The sequence below is a fragment of the Vicia villosa genome, linkage group LG5 (genome assembly GCF_029867415.1).
Source record: "Vicia villosa cultivar HV-30 ecotype Madison, WI linkage group LG5, Vvil1.0, whole genome shotgun sequence".
Lineage (NCBI taxonomy): Eukaryota > Viridiplantae > Streptophyta > Magnoliopsida > Fabales > Fabaceae > Vicia > Vicia villosa.
The window spans coordinates 158,349,187-158,366,777 of NC_081184.1; the positions used below are offsets into that span (position 1 = coordinate 158,349,187).

The 17,591-nt window shown below is 37.2% G+C and overlaps 2 protein-coding genes across 2 annotated transcripts; one reads left to right on the forward strand and one right to left on the reverse strand.

Moving 5' to 3' along the window:
• The first annotated feature begins 301 nt into the window (after positions 1 to 301).
• Positions 302 to 4,691, forward strand: LOC131603475 (MACPF domain-containing protein At4g24290-like). Its single transcript, XM_058875790.1, has 7 exons — positions 302 to 943; positions 1,086 to 1,324; positions 1,410 to 1,611; positions 1,692 to 1,769; positions 1,857 to 2,040; positions 2,390 to 2,556; positions 3,872 to 4,691. The coding sequence occupies exons 1-7, from the start codon at positions 665 to 667 to the stop codon at positions 4,577 to 4,579; spliced, it is 1,857 nt and encodes a 618-aa protein (XP_058731773.1). The 5' UTR covers positions 302 to 664; the 3' UTR covers positions 4,580 to 4,691.
• A 316-nt stretch (positions 4,692 to 5,007) lies between these two features.
• LOC131603476 (rho GDP-dissociation inhibitor 1-like) lies at positions 5,008 to 7,003 on the reverse strand. Its single transcript, XM_058875791.1, has 5 exons — positions 6,548 to 7,003; positions 6,391 to 6,457; positions 5,993 to 6,214; positions 5,773 to 5,897; positions 5,008 to 5,581 (listed from the first exon to the last, which is right to left on the reverse strand). The coding sequence occupies exons 1-5, from the start codon at positions 6,764 to 6,766 to the stop codon at positions 5,501 to 5,503; spliced, it is 714 nt and encodes a 237-aa protein (XP_058731774.1). The 5' UTR covers positions 6,767 to 7,003; the 3' UTR covers positions 5,008 to 5,500.
• Positions 7,004 to 17,591: the final 10,588 nt, after the last annotated feature.

The window sequence follows — 17,591 nt, forward strand, 5'->3', positions numbered from 1 at the left end:
TATGTCATTAACCCGTCAATTCTCCGATTTTGACCGATTCTAAATGATTCTAACCAGTTAATAACTTAATTGATCCAACATTCAGACCAAATCGATCACTCTTTTAATTCTCGATTCAATCAGTTCAACCGGTCAATCCAGTCAAGTTTTTAAAACACTAGAAAGGTTTGTTCCCAAATAGAGAAGTTGAATGGACTCAAACCCTAATTATTAATCAACTCTAGCAATTGGACCAATATTCAAAGACAACTTTTCTAGACATTGATGGATACAAAACATAACATAAGTTAAATGTCACGTTCAATAATTCATATCACACGGTTCTTCCTCTTCCCATTTTCGTAATGTATATCTGACACAGTCAAAGCCAACTCAAACATTCAAAAATACGACCTTTTTCCATTTCCAGTAACCTCTTCACCCGACTCACCTCACTCAATTCACCAAAACCAAACCAAATTTACCTTTAACGTTACGTAACGTTCATCAACCTCATCTTCTCCTTCCTCGAACTTTCATTTCCTCTTCGTACAATCTATCGTACCCTTTTCAACATAATCACTAAAGCTAACTCCTTTCATTGACCCTTTTACATATTCATGAACTAGGGTAACAACACCCTATATATATTTGTATATTTTTGTTCAGAATTTTTCATTTGGGTATGGAGGTGGAAAAGGGTATTGAGATGGTGGCATTGGAATCTCTGGGTAAAGGGTTTGATTTGGCTAGTGATTTTCGTTTGAGGTTTGCTAAGGGAATTCGTGAGGGTGGTGGTGGTGATAGTAGGAAAAGGTTGGTGGTGCTTGATGAACAAAATAAAAGAGATATTTTGATTCCTGGAGTTGGTGGAGCTACCTTAATCAAAGGGGTTTCTGAGAATATCCGTTGTGATAAAGGGGATCGAATTCGCTTCAAGTCTGATGTACTTGAATTCAATCAGGTTCATTTTCTTTCCGAGAATATTGCGGCCGCAATTGCGGATGCTAACCACAATTTTAAACCATTTTTATGTCTAATTTGATGTGTTTGTTTGTTTTTGTGTGTTGTTATATTATATGTATCTCTCTTTTCTTTCTTCGCAGATGTCCGAGTTGCTAAATCAAAAATCAGCAGTACATGGAAAAATACCTTCTGGCTATTTTAATGCTCTTTTTGATTTGAGTGGTGATTGGCTTCGAGATGCTTCTGACATCAAATCTCTTGCTTTTGATGGATATTTCATTTCTCTCTATTGTCTGCACTTGACTACTTCTCCACTTGTACTGCAAGAGGAAGTAAAGAAGTCTGTTCCAGCTCAGTGGGATCCCGCTGCATTGTCTAGGTAAACAAACACATATTTGATAGATGAACAGATCATGGGATTTTGGGTTGTTGAGTATATGATGCTGATTGAGTTTGTTAGGCAGGTTCATCCAGACATATGGTACTCACATAGTAGTAGGCATGGATGTTGGAGGTCAAGATGTAATTTGTGTCAAACAAAGACATTCATCTAAGATTCCTCCGGGTGATATCAGAAGACATTTAGAGGATCTTGGAGATTTTTTATTTTCGGATGTAAGAAGTCCTTCTTCACTACAAAGGAAGACGGCAGATAGCAAACAGAAGGTATGTGATTTATCTTTTATAACCTCGGCATATATTTTTTGTTTATGCTTAGTGCTAATGCAATATCTTTATTTATTTAGGTTCCCGAGGTCTTTAATCGCGTGATGCAATCAAACACAACGCAGTTTACTAGTATTTCAGAAACATCGAGCAAGGATGTAAGCTCTTAATGAGAAATATTTTCCATTTGGAATAAGTGAAATTCCTAGGTTGAGAATGTAATATATTGCTTTATTTTGGAACAGGGCCTCACTATTATTTGTTCCAAAAGAGGAGGAGATGTGTACAAGCACAGTCACTCAAATTGGCTCCAGACAGTCCCTTCTAATCCTGAAGCCATCAAATTCAAGTTTGTTCCTATTTCATCACTTCTAACTGGAATTCCAGGAAGTGGCTATCTTAGTCATGCAATCAATTTATATTTACGATGTACGTTCTTCTCACACACTATATTCTACTGCATTTATCCATATATAGTTTTGATCTGTTACAATTTATAAACCTTTTCCTCGGTGTAGATAGGCTCCAGAATAAAAACTAGTAACAGCAGTTCAACTTAATGTGTTCAGCTTAATTCTTAAACATAAACATGCAAAATGGTCATTTAACTTCTCAACGTGTATAAAATGCCCATCTTGACGAATGTTCTATTGATTAAACCACATAAAAACTAATATACGGACTCTTAATCTATCCTTGTCACTTCTTGCAAAGTACCATTTTTCGGTTCATTATTATTAAGGTTCGAAACACATCATTGTTATTTTGTTCTCTACAGATAAGCCTTCTCCCGAAGATTTACAATACTTTTTGGAGTTTCAAATTCCAAGGCAATGGGCGCCCATGTTTTGCGAACTGCCTCTCAGGCATCAGCGGAGAAAAACCTCTTCCCTTTCCCTGCAATTCTATTTTTTTGGTCCAAAGCTTCAAATTAGCTCCACACAGGTACTGTTAACCCAATCTCCTGTTTGAGTAAATAAGTATTCCATGACTGTACTCTTAGTTGTCTCTTATGTTTGAATTTAATATTTTGTTTGACAAGATTATCTCTTAATTTGTGTCAAGACTTTTTTCCTCACACTTCTGGTTGGTGATAAATTTAGCTAGGGTATAATGTCTATTGAAGATTCTTAACCAGCTAATGCCTTTAGATTTTTTAACAAGTTATGTACAACCATTTGTGTGTCTTCACGTATCAGTTTAAGCTAATGGGATAGTTCGTACATGACACAGTAGCAGAAGGTCCGACTAAGTGATCTAGAGTTAGATCCTTGTTTCCCGTATTCTTCAAAATAAAAAGTTAATTAGCGGGTGGTCTTATTAGTATTACTCCTATATTTTTTCCATACTTCATGTCAGAAGGGCTCTTTGTTTGAGAGAGCGTGTTAAATATGTAATATAAAACCATTCATGTGTCCTCTCTTCTCCTATCAACTTATGCTTATGAAATGGTTGATTCATAATACTTCCTAATTCTTGTCAGAGACTTTAGCTGTTACTCTTCCTGATTTTAATTTCACACTTTATCCAATAAGTAATGTTAGAGGAGAGGACCTTTTGGATTCTGAAATGGATAGTACCAGGTTGGTTTAGTATGTAGATTTGGTTTTCAACTTAGAGAGAGGGAGAGTTGGCTGTGAGAGACAATTAGTTTTTGCTTATTCTTTTCAAAGAAGGTTCATCAGAGAAAATTAAGAAAGAAATACAAAGCAGAGAATAAACAAGAAACACGAATCAGAATAAAGGCATGTGACAGTTTATCTTTTTCATTTTATTGTCTACAAATAAAGAAATATATTGTCTTTCACTCATATATGAAGTGGTTTTATTATATAAATATTTCATATATAGACTAATGAAACTATTCATTTTTTGTATTGACCGTATTACAAACTGTCCTGCATGTGTGAATGCAAGTGTCATAGTCATGCATTTGTAGAAATACTCTTCAAGAATATGTATCACAATATGTGTGTGCTTATGGATGATTTTACGGTATATTTTTTTTGGTGAGAGAATTCAGAAATGTACTAAGTTCCAACGTACCATAATTCTAACATCTACGAGCCAAGAAGCTCACTCACTCTATGTTTTTTTCATAATATATGCTTCATAACTTTGTAGGGATTCATCATTTCTATTTTTATCTTCTTCCACTCATTTTATCTTCTTGGAAACTATTTAGGCTTAGCAACCCTTCATTCTGCTAGTAAAACCTTATATTCTCTCGATAATTGTGGTATTTTGCACAAAATGGCAGGTGGTAAGTGATCAGAAACCCGTGGTTGGCCTCCGCCTGTTCTTGGAGGGCAAGAAAAGTGACAGACTTGCTTTACATATAAATCATCTTTCAAGCCTCCCAAACAAAATGGTCCTCTCTTCAGATACCTCAACCCCGAGCGTACGATCTATGTGGCGAGGATCTGATGAAAATGAATCCAGTAACCAATTCCTGGAACCAATCAGATGGAAGAGATTCTCAAATGTATGCACAGCTGTCGTCAAGCACGACCCTAACTGGTTGAATAATTGCGGAGGTGTTTACATAGTAACCGGTGCACAACTCATTACCAAAGGAAGTTGGCCAAGAAACGTGCTTCATCTATGTCTTCTCTTTACTCATATAACCAACTGCACCATACGGAAGTCGGAGTGGGGTACCGCACCCGAGACTTCAAGAAAATCATCTTTCCTCACAAATTTGAGCACAACATTTTCATTCACTCAGCAGGGTATCACTGCTGCTCCACCAAAGAAGCCTCCTACTTCACTTAACTCTGGCATTTATCCAAACGGCCCACCCGTACCTGTTCGCTCGAGCAAGCTATTGAGATATGTTGAGACAGCTGAGGTTTTACGAGGCCCTCATGATGCTCCTGGACATTGGATGGTCACAGCTGCTAAGCTTGTGACCGACGGTGGTAAGATAGGATTGCAAGTAAAATTCGCATTGTTGGACTATTGGTGATTCTAGGTGGCTACTATATTCAAGCGTGTAGTAATATCAATGGTGATCATGTAGGGTTTGCTTCATTTTTTTTTAAAATCTACATATTACATGTACAGATATCATTTTTAAAGGCTTTGTACAGTACAGTATACAAAATGAGTGACCATTGTAAGGCAATGGAGAATTAAATTTAGGATATACTGCTAGTTCGACACAATTTAGTATTCGGATTTTAATGTAGTAATAACCATTGTTGACAGAATGCGAACAAGTTATGAAAACGGCGAATCTGTTCATGTGCATGGTTGGTACAATTTTTACTGATCTTTACTTCATTACTTATGCATGAAAGTTAATGCATTATTAATCATTTTAAGGAAAAGTAGAGAGGAGGTAGATGACAATGAAAAGAGGAAATCATAATTAACATGAGTGATGTTATTAGCACCTAACTATTATGTAATTGTACTTGACTTCAAGTTCTTCTAACTAACCATCCATTATAAATTTTTCATGGTCTATAAGTATCACTTTCTTTTTTTTCTTCCTGATTTTAACAGTTAGCAAACAGCATGTGATCATAATAACGGAAAAAGAAAATTTGGACCACCACAGAATTGATGGAATTTTTGGCCATTTGCAGTAGTTGATGTTATCTATTTCTGTGACTATCCACATGGGGTCCATTTCCACCCCATTTTTCTTTTACCCCTCACACTCCTTACAAGATAATAATAACAATAGAAGCATCTTAGGTGGAATGAGTGCGATTGTCACGAGCATTTCCTTTATGTGAAAATTTTAGTCATTACAATACAAAAAATGAAACCTTATAATAGAAGGGGAAGAAAGATTTGCACTACTATCATTTAGCATGCATGTGCACAACTCCACTAACTCAATTTAATAATCATACATGAAGTTGAATTTCAATCTGTCTTAGTGGTGTGTAGGCCAATTCTTCTGTATCTCAAACCTATAACTCGCATCCAAGTAGCATCTTCGATCATCATCCACAAACTAAACCAACAAATATGAGTTAGTTTCATACAAATTCACGTGACACTGACATATAGACACCGATAATAATTTAATAAAATAGAAGCGACTCAATGTAATCACAATTATCAGCGCCTAACATAACATCAGTATGTGTCTAACATCAAAATATATTCAATCTAAAGTGTCGTGCTATGTAGTAAGTTTCTTACCTTGGTTCTTGCTGAATAAGTTCCCCTTGCAAACAAGCCAGAAGGAGTAATTTCTTCTTCCAATTCATATGTATATGGTTCCTGCTGTGGGCTATAAGTTCCCAACATTTTCTTTGTGTTGTCCACTATTTCAATAAATTCATGAAAACAAAGACTATTAATAAAATATGGCTGCTGAATTAGTCTAACTAAAACATAAATTGAAGTCTATGTGTCTCACCTCTAACCCCAGTTTTCCAAACAACATTAGTATATTTGAGTCCAGAAACAATGTTGTTTGAGACAGTGAAAGAGAATTTTAGCCTATATTGGCTTCCTTCCTTGAGAGTGAAAATACTCTTTTTGGAATCAGTAGTAGTGAATGGAATTGGCAAGATGAGATTAGGTCTTCCTTGGCATATAATAGTGAGACTCGCTATCTTCACTTCTGGCTCAATTTTCTCTACATTACAACAAAGCGGCTTTTACATTTTTCAAACTTAAACATGTTTAAAGATATTCTAGATGCTCTTTAGCCGTTTGGTCAGTACCGATAAATTTTGGTCGTTTCTAACGACCAAGATTTGTCTGAACATATATGATCGACGGCTAAAAGATAAGTTGTAATAAAATCGGTACCTCCAACAGCAGACACATCAACATTTCCTAGAAGTTGCTCTTTCCATTTCCTCAAGCTTTCATCATCCTTTAAAGTCCAAAACAAAAATTCCAATTCATAAAAAAAAAACAGCTAGTATGAGAAACCAAAATTCATAAACATTTGAAAAAAACTTACTTTATCTTTCTCAAGCTGTTCCTTGAGAGAAAACTGAGGACCAAGATCCAACTCCACCTTGTGTTCTTCCTCCTCATCTTCATCTATCCCAATTTCCTCAACATCATCATGGTTGACAACATCAACCTTGTTGGTTCCTTTGTTTTTGTGCTCTTCCTCCAAATGAACATTAAAAGAAACATCTTTGGTCGCTGACACAGCTCCTACAGCAGCAGACATTGTCAACCAAACAAAACAAAACAACCTCGAACTCCTCAAATCCTCAAACTAGTAGCAAAATTATAACTCTTTATGCTGAACTTTGCAAGCTGAGTTAAGAGGTGTATGTGGAACTATTTAAGATTAGATTTTGAAGAGAAGAGGAGAGAATAGTAGCGCAGGAATGTGAATGTGGGCCTAGAAATGAAATGGTAACGAAAAACGGTTGGAATAAAGTTGGTGGGAACCACTAGTGGTGGAGAAGGTGTTATGTAACAAATAAACATTCTAATACATCATTTATATTCTGCAACATGACAATTTCAAATGTTTTAGCCGTCCCATAAATCAAAATTATAATTGAAACTTTTATTTTTAAGAAACTCATAATGTGTATTGAAACTTGTGTCCTCCAATTATAATTAAGAGTCACTAATGTCATGGTGGCGTGAATGTTGCAAATTGTGCACTACATGCAATCCAATTTGCAACATGTAACGTTCTACATGAGAAAACCGCTATCATGTAACGTAGTTGGTGACAATGGTGAGTGTTAAACTGTGGGTAGTTTGTATTGTAGAATTAACAGCTCAAAACCCAATAGTCTTCATAGAAATATGAATACTTAAATCATTTTTTTGGGTAGTTTTGAGAGATTATTCATGCTGGTGGAGACTAAATTAAAAAGGTGTACTTGATTAAAGTTTTCTAAAAAAGTATGATTAAAAAGTCATGTGGAATTTCATGAAGTTTTTTTTTTTTATTTAAAAAATCTATAGTGATATAAAATTCAGAAATCTTGTGATATTCAATAAAAAATATCATACAATTGACAAAAAGTTTTGTGATATTAAAAAACAAATTAATTTTAACAGGTGTGGAATAAGAAATCTGGTGAGGTGCGGACAAAGATTGACGTAAAAGCTCTTCGACGCAGCAGCAAGAAGTTCTCGGTGGGTGTAGAAGGGGTATACCTATAAAGTTATAACTCTGACGTCAAAGTTATTAAGGTTAGAGTGGTGTAACTTGCAAGAATGAACGGAATTGTGTTTGTTATGGCGTGTAACTAAGCTTATATATGGTTGGCGGTTAAAACTGCTCCCGAAAAGGCACGACGTGGATTTTGGGAGATTGTTGGATCGGATTCAGCTTTCAGCGGCTTAAGATGAGTATGTGTCTTGACACTGGTGTGCTGTCTCATGGTGGAACTCCACTTGTTCGTCAATTTTAAATGAGAGTATTCGAGATTGAGCCTTTTGTATTAGGCCGGTCTTGTTGGATTATTTGGCCGACTCAAAACAATTCTCCCCTCAGTCCTTGCTACTAGACAGGAAGTTAGGATTGTAACATAAGTGTTAGGAACAACCTCTAGAATCCCCTTCTACGATGTTTCAAGGGCCTCAAGTTGTCCTCGAACCCTAAAAGAGACGAGTAGTGTGCTAAGGGGGAGCAAGTATCATCGAGAACATGTGCATTAAATGCTTGTGTTGTAAGTGAAATGTTTTATCGTCAAAATTCTCCATGTGGACCTAGGCTTCTAGGATAAGGGATGGTGACGCCGCTATAGCACTTGAGTGCACTCAAGTGTGGTTGTGGGATTTAGGTTAATCTTCATATGTTGATCACGTCTCTTGGTGTTTTGTTGATTCTTAGTCGTAAATCTATGCTCTCTAGTTGTCTACAAAATGGATAGAATACTATCAGTTACTCTTTTCGCTCCTCTCACACCACAATTCCATATCTATGGTCCTTTCTGTAACTTTTGCTTTGCAAGTGATCTTCTCATTCCTTTCAACCTCCATTTTTATTTGTGTATGTCATACCCCAAAATTTGCCCATACTCTTCTCCTGCACAAAACCAAATCAAAACACAATGCTCCTAAAACACACTCCCCTATACAAGGCTCTGAACTAGGGTTTAGGTCATTCAAAAGGAAATCATTGAATCAATGGCTCAAGGTGGCTCCATAGGGTCACCAACATCCCAAAGAATCTCTGTGCAAGGTTTCAAGTCAAACAGAGCTAATTGAGTCCCTCAAATCCTGATTAGGTCAACAGTCGATCCCCAAGGGCAAAATAGTCATTTCAAGTCCAAATACAGTCAAAGTCAAGATACTTGGTCAACAACATCCTCATAACCCTAAAATCATCATTTGATCAAGGATTGATCATGATGATGCAAGGAAAGATCAGAAAAGTCAAAAGGCAAAAGTTACTATTTTGGGCATGAACTGAAAAAAGTCAACCAAACTTTGAAAATTCGCCAAATATTCACACTTCATCAGAAAAATTCCCACCAAAGCTCATGTTGAAGGGAATTCATTCCTCTATCCAATTGTCCAAGAATTAGAGCCCACAGGTCAATGGTTTAAGAATTATGGCTTCATACATTATAGGTCCTTTTCAAAAGTCAACAAAAAGACACTGTCTTCAAAAGGTTATAAAAGGAGCATGGAAAATGATTTTGATATGAGACCAAAGACATGGGTTAGAGGACTCTCTAAGGTTTCTAAAAGGTCCAAGAAATTGGAAAAATATTGAAGTAGGAGGAGATGGCAAGGTGTACAAGTTCACTTAAATTCAAGGGCATGTATGGAAAGAAAAAGCTCAAAACCACAAATATTTCCAAATGGGCCTATGATCTTTCCATAATCTCTATCATGAGCCCATTCACGATCCAAAACAAGAGTCATGATATTTTTGCTATTTTTATTAATTATTTTATGGTTTATATCACTTTAAATCATAAGTTAATTATATAAAATAGCAAATTAAATAAAGATTTGATTTTGCTTTGAGTTTAAATCAAGGAATCTATCAATATAGTCCTCCAAATAGATCAAATTTCGTTCAAAACAAATTGGTGAAGAAAAGATTTGGTTTTGGACATATTTGGAAAGATTTGCAAATCAAATTTTCTCAAAGAACAAATCATTGATTCAAGGAGATTTGGTCAGAAATTGTTAACCTAAACCTTGCTATTATAAATACATAACAAGTGCAGACCCCAAGGGGGAGAGAATTCGGCCTCCAAGAGACCCTTACCCGAGCCCAAAAAGTGTGAAAAAGTTCAAAGGTACTTTGGAGATTAAGGCAAAATCAAGGTGTTCTAAGCGCTCAGAATCATTCCTGGAAGATCACTGAAGAGATTCTAACCAATCTTGAAGGTGGAAGCTCTCCGAATTGACCACAATTCATCACGGTTTGGCGTTTTTTTGCTTCTCACGATTCCATCTTTACATGCATCATACATGAGTTTAGATTGCATATTATTGTTTGTTTGGAGGTTTAGATCGATTCTGCATCGTTAAATTGCTCGTTATGTGTCTATACTGTAAAACACCATGAATGAATACTAGGGTTTCAAATTGGGGTTTTGCAAAGCAGGGACAATTAGGCCGAATCGAGGCCATGAATGAGATCGCAAGAACCGTGCGGTTCGAAACATGGTTTTATTTTTGATCTTATGAGCATATATGGAGGTTTTACGATGAACAGGTGTAAAAGGTATGGTCTTTTTATAACTAATCTGTGAAGGGCGCTGTAAATTGTTTTTAGCAGGTTTTGGTGAAGAAGATGATGTGTTGTCGCAAGGCCATTGGCTCATTTGAAAACTGGCGCCTTCTTCCTCTTTTAATGCCATTGTTTTTATATTATGAATTAAAGGCGTATGTTGATCAGCGAAAAGCCATTGGCCGAGTGGTTAAAGCGTGTGTCTAGAGGACGTTTGAGGTAAGAAGCGCCAGTTCGATCCTCTATGGGGTCATATATTTTGTTTATTTTCCATGTTAAGTCTGAGTTGCAGATCCGGTGTGCGCGATCCACAAGAGCTCACTATGCACCCTCATGCACAGCCTTCAGATCATCACTCAAGCAGATCCAATGAACCTGAAGACGAAGGACCACCGAGGGCCTTCCAGAGCGCGCCACACAAGAACCGAAGCTAAGTTTCTTCCAATTTTTTTTTATTTTATTTATTACTTTATTATTTATTATATAATCTTTTCATTTATTCATTGTTTGTTTTGTTTTTGTTCTAAAAACCTTTTAAATGATAATTAAATCTTTACAAAGTCATTATTATTTAATAAACTTTTTTTAATGATCATAATTTGATTTTGTTTTTAAAATTAAAAAAATAATAATAATAATTTGATTTATTTAATTAATTTCTTTTAATTAACAAAAATTATGAGAATGGTTCTTGTCCGATTAAATTATTTTCTTTTCCTTGATTTAATTAATTAGGTCGCGAGACCAATAATTAATTAAATCATTTGTGGTTTCTTATTTAAATTCGTACCCTAATCAGGATTTACGAGATCATGCCATACATTGATTTTTTTTTATTTTCTTTTCTGTGCATTATCAGGGTTAGCAACATGGTTCGTCCTGAGCGCGCGCCTTCAACAAACCTCGAAACCTCGAAGTTAAGTAATTTAATTCTAATTCAATTTAAAATATATTTAGATTATTTTACTTTTAGGGTTTGCTTTGCATTCACCCCTCTCTTTCTGCCTTGTCTTTTCAGGGTTACTTCCGAGGTTCCCTCCGACTCTAACCATATCAGATCAAATTCAAACCAAAGCTAAGTAGTCTCGCTTATTTAATTATTAATTGTTATTTATTTTATTTATTTTTTATTTTCTGGTTAACCCTGCCAACCTTCGAATTAGCCATACACTCACCCAGTTTCTTTATTTTCTTTCTTTCAGGGTTTGTCAAATGCCAAAGCTACGTCATCGGTAACCCTAAATCTTTTTTTCTTTTTTTATTTTATTATTACTTATGCCAAACTCTATTAAGGGATCCGCTGGTTACAATTCCCCTCTCCTCCGCTGGTTTCATTTTCCCCCTTCCCTTTATTGCTTTATATACTGCGTGGTTAGTAATCTTAGGGAGTGCAAGCCTTAAACTGAATTAGAATAACTAATTAAAAGATAAATATCTGAATTGAATCACGTGATTGGTGCACACACCCACGCTTTTTGAGTAACCCTCTCTGTTGCCTTGCTGCCTGTTGCCTGTTGCCTTTGTGTTTTTGCAGAATAAGCCTCGTCCCTCGAATTCGAGGATACCTCAGCCATGTTGCCTCGATAAAAAGGTCACGACCCTAATGATGCTGCCTTTGATACACAAATGACCTCGACCCTCGGATGTTGCCTACGGAAAAAGGCTGAGGTATCTTCTGGCTGCCTACGAAAAATGGCTTATTCTGATCCTTGCCTTAGACTACCTGCCCCTTTATGGCATGGGACAGTCTTATGGCAAAGGATACTTCGATGACCCTTCTACCTCCAAACGAAAGGCTTCCTGCCCTCTTATGGCAAGGATAGACCCTTTCATTCTGAAAGGCAAAAAGAGACCTATCATCTGAGTTTAAGGTAATTGCCCCTAATTGCCTTGCAATGCTCAAACCTTTTTATTATATTCTTTCTCATAATTTTTCAAAAGGGCAACGCTCATTTACGAGCTAAAGTCCCTATCTTTTTCATCTACTTTTTCTAAACAAACGAGCAAGCAAAGCAATTAAGAGCCCATGGAAAACCATGGATGCAAAGGGTGTCTTACACCTTCCCTTTGCATAAATTACCCCCCGAACTTAGATTTCTTTAAAAAGGTTTTTTTCTGTTTCTTTTTGCCTTTCTGAATTTGTTTGGATAAAATAAAAGTCGGTGGCGACTCATGCTTAACCGCGACATTTCAATCGATAAAAAGTCAGTTCACCGTATTACAGAACTGGCGACTCTGCTGGGGAGATTTCGATTAAGAGGGGTTACCTTAAAAGTTTAGGATTCACTTAAATGTTTTCTATTGCTTGTTTTGCTTGCTTTACTTTTGCAGGGCTGTTTTGGGTATTCTGTTGTGTGAAAGATCCTAACCCGGATCTGAGTACCTTAGGTATGTGGCATGAGACCAGGGAGGCTGTACGACATGTATCGTTACGGTTGAACTGGTGGCCACCGTTAGTGTGACACTTTGGTTTGTCCTGATGGCCCTTGAATTTGATCGAGGAGACATTTGGCTACCGCGTGGTGTCATGAGCACTAATTCGCCCTTAGAACCTTAGTCAAACTTGACTTTGGCTTATAAGAAGTAGCGAGATGGCTGGCTTCGGATTCCTGACTGAAGCCGGTTGATACTCGATGCTACACTCATTGAGATTGGACTCAAGGGATGCTTTTGGCTGGCCGATTGAGTGCTATGTTGAGACAATGCCCACGAGAAAGATCAGGGATATGAGCACCATAGAACCTGGTTACTTTTTAGGACAGGTTGAACCAACTAAACGAAAGGAAGAAGGGTATATACCTATGAACTTCATGCAAGCCTACCCTTAAGGCAATTGTGTGACTTGTTTGTGTTTGTTATCTACTTGGCATCATAACATCATAACATCATAACATCATGACATATCATAACCACTAACAAATTTCAAGGACCGAGAAATTTATATTTACACTGTTTTGTAGGACATGGCTTTTTCTACCAGAGATTATGTACGACTCAACTTTGTAGGGATACCTTCTGAGCTTAAGGAGCTCGCCTTGGAAGTCCCTGGAGACTCTAAGTTTGCTGAAAGACATGGTTATCTTCTTCGACTAGTCACCTCTCAATTTGAAGAAGATATGATGAGAGTCTTATGCCAAATCTTTGATCCCGAACATCATTGCTTCACTTTTCCGGATTATCAGTTGGTACCTACTTTGGAGGAGTTCTCAAACTTACTTGGTGTACCTATATCTAAGCATCTGCCCTTTACTGGATTGGAAAGCACTCCGAAACTCGAGACTATTGCTGCTGCACTTCACCTAAAGAGATCCGACATCGCCTCTAACTGGGACACCAAGAATGGAGTAGAAGGTCTCTCAGCCAAATTCTTATTTGGAAAAGCTCGACAATTTCTGAAGGCCATGAGCTACCATGCTTTTGAAGATGTTTTGGCTTTATTAATATATAGTTTGGTTTTGTTTCCTAATCCTGATCAATTCATTGATGTGCATGCAATCAAGATCTTTCTGACTCACAACCCTGTGCCTACGCTACTTGGAGATATTCTACATTCCCTTCACTCTCGTGTCATGAAGAAGCGAGGGACTCTTATGTGTTGCACACCCTTGCTGGCTAGGTGGTTTATTTCGCACCTTCCACGCTCAGTAGTCAGAAACGATCAAAAGATGCAATGGTCTCGAAGAATCATGTCACTTTCTCACTCAGATATCCGTTGGCACGTTATGTCTCAAGAGTACGTCACTATCATCGATCATTGTGGGAAATTCCCTAATGTGCCTCTCCTTGGCATTAGAGGAGGAATCACCTACAATCCTTCATTAGCTTTACGACAATTTGGTTATGCTCGAAGGGATGGTCCTCATCACTTGCTCATTGAAGGGGTTGTTTTCAATTATGAAGAAGATGTTCGTAATCAACGCCAAGAGTTCATACGCGCTTGGAACAAGGTGTACAGGGTGGATAGCAAAAGTTGGGGGCAGAAGAACTCCCTTCCCTCGGAACCCTATCTTAGATGGGTACGCACTCGCGCTCAACGCTTTGTCATGCCATATCCTTATGTTAGACCTGTGATTGTTGAACCTGAATGTGAAGAAAAGGTTCCTTTAGTTGTTCTCCATCCAGACATGCCCACTGATCTAGAAGAACTACAAAAATCATGGGTCCAATTGAAAGAAGAAAGGGATACTTTTGAGGCTCAATTCCGCGCCAAAGAGAAACAAGTGTTAGAACTCACAAGACTACTTCAAGCAGAACAGAACGTCAACAACTTCATCGGATCAAAGAGGAAGCGTCCATGGGAAGCTTGAAGAAATTCTAGTTTATTGTTATTATTATTCCTAGTTGTTTACATATTTACTTTTGTAAACCAAAATGGCAAAGAACCATAAACTAAAGTACAATTTTATTATTATTATTATTATTATTATTAACAAAGCTTGTTTCTTTCTTTCTTGTTTAAAGTGAATTTAAATTTTAAGGTCCTTGAAAACATTGCATATGCATAATCATACCATTCATAAACATCGCATCACAGGTTTCATAAAGACAAATGCCTCATCTTTGTGCTGTTTATTTCAGTAACAAAGATGGATCTTGAACAATCTGTCAAAAATCTTCAGGCTCAGAATAGCCAGTTCCAAAAAGTGATCTTTCACTTGGCCAAGGGGCAAGAAGAATTGAAGGCACTTCTGATCGAGAAGGAGAAGAATCAATATAAGTATCAAGGTAGTCAAGATAATCAGAGATCCAAGCCTAAGCGGTCATTTACTCCATTACATATGCCACTGTCTCAAGCTCTGCAACAACTGCTCAATCAGAACTTGATAACTCTATTGCCTCCATATTCACTTCCTACTAATCCCGCTCCTGGGTACAAGTACCATGCAAGATGTGCTTATCATTCAAACAGTCCTGGTCATGATACAGAGGATTGTGGACCGTTGAAGCACATGATCCAAGACCTCATTGATTGCAAGATCATTGACTTCAATTCACCTGAGAAACCCCATATGGCCAATACTAGGTACAATCGGAAAGGTCGCAATGAACCCAACCAATCTGTGGGGACAATTCTAACCTCTACACCAGTTCAACAACAAAGACACGAGTCAGATATACCTAAGCGCCAATTCACAAAGATCAATATGACTCTGGCCGAAGCGTTGCAACAATTGCTGAAGAAAGGGCTAATCACTTTGAAGGATCCTCCGAGGAATCCTAGTACTTCCTCTTCTCGTTATAATCCTAATGCAAGGTGTGCGTATCACTCTGATAGTCCTGGACATGACACTAATAACTGTTGGACACTGAAGAATAAGATCCAAGACTTGATCGATGACAAGATCATTGACTGCCACTCTCCTGAGGAACCTCACGTTGTGTACGACCAGAAAGATCACGATGAACCCAACCAATATGTGGGGACAATTCTGACCTCTACATTAGCTCCGCAACAAAGACGCAAGTCAGATACATCTAAACGTCAGTTTACAAAGATCAATATGTCACTGGCTTAGGCATTACAACATTTGCTGAGAGAGAACTTGATTACTTTAAAAGATCCTCCTGTAAAGCCCAACACCTCCGCCCCTAGCTACAAGCCCAATGCGAGGTGCGCATATCACTCCAATAGCCCTGGGCATGATACGAATGATTATTGGCCATTGAAGAACAAGATTCAAGACATGATCGATGCTGGTGAAATTGAATTCTATCATCCCAAGACTCCTGTGGTGATCACTACTCCTATGCCTAATCACAAAAAGATTGATTAATACCTAGAAGGATGAACTTTTTAGATCATTAGATTTACTTTCATTTGCAATTTCTATTCTGTTTGTTTAAACACTTCAATTATGATAGACATTATTTGTTTTAATGATCATCATCAGTGCATTGCATATGTTTGTCTTGAATAAATTATTTCGCTATCACTCTTTTCAAATTATGTCGTTACTCTGCATATGTTTTGTGATACTCAACTCCTGCTAAGCTGTAAGCCTTTTAAGGGAGGATGACGAGAACGATACCGCAGCCTCATATAGTATGCTTTTGAACAGACTACGCTGACGATGTACAGGCGTTGTTTCAATTCCTAAACAGTGGAGATATAAGGATGTTAATCACTTGTTAAACCCTTTTGAGCCTAAGAAGTAGAAGTTTTCTTTCTTGTACTAATTAAAACCCTTGATCATAACCTGGGGCAAGGTAGTTCTCAGTTAATTTGGCTGTGCATTCTATTTTAAGAGAATCATTCAGTACACCTTTCAACAAAGGTTCAACCATACACATCAAAGAAATGTTGGAGATGTCAATCAAGAGACAATGATGGTTCATCAATCATTAAGCAACGCAGTCAATATCTTTCAAAAGAAAAAAAATGGAAAAACATATATACAAAGAAAAGCCTGCTAAGTCAAAAAAAATCAAAAGATGACTTAGGCAAAAATCAAGGCATCCCGCTGACTGTAAGTGCAAAAAAGGACAGTTCAGGCAAAAGTTAGGGATATATAAAAAAAAAATGAAAACGGAAAAGTCAATAAATTCCTGAACAACACAATGTTGTGACTACCAAAAGGAAGAAGCGACTGCCATCTCAAAGGCTCTCTTAGCTTACGAACCATCATCGTTATCAAAAGCGCAAATCCAAAAGTCTCTTGGAACCTGAATGCATAAGTTGAGTTGACTGAGCTTAGGACTGAAGTTCATCACGAAGAGGGGTGGGTACAATCAAATTTTGAGCCTTTATCCTTTGTTTCTCAAACCGTGAACCAAGCCACATTACAACCCTTGAAAGTCCTAACTGAAGCATGGTTAGTTCAAAAGCATACTGTCACCAAAAGGGTATCCCGACTCCTTAAAGCTTACTACAAATGTTAAGTTGATATCCTGTTTTTCACAAACATCACATTATTACAAATAGCATGTTTTTACGAATATCACGCTTTTACATCTCTTGTTTTAATGTTTTTTCAAAACTCAAGACAAATGTATGCATTGCATCTCATGAATTCATTATTAAGCATATTCTGCTACATAATTTCGAATGTTAGCAACAGAAAGAATTTGCACAGAGTACAACTAATGATCGAAAATTATCCCGACAGACAAAATTACTCCAAGAAAGCAATGTCTCGTACGTATACAAGGGGCATGGCATGCTTTGCCCAAACAATCTGGGGCAATCAAGTCAAGATTCTAAGAATCTCTCATAGATGCTCGAACAATCAGGGGCATGCATCCAAGCATATCTAAAGCTACTCCCCGATCAACGTGAGACATTGTCATGAGCCTATGATTACTGGGGGCATATCGCCCACAGTAAATATCTCAT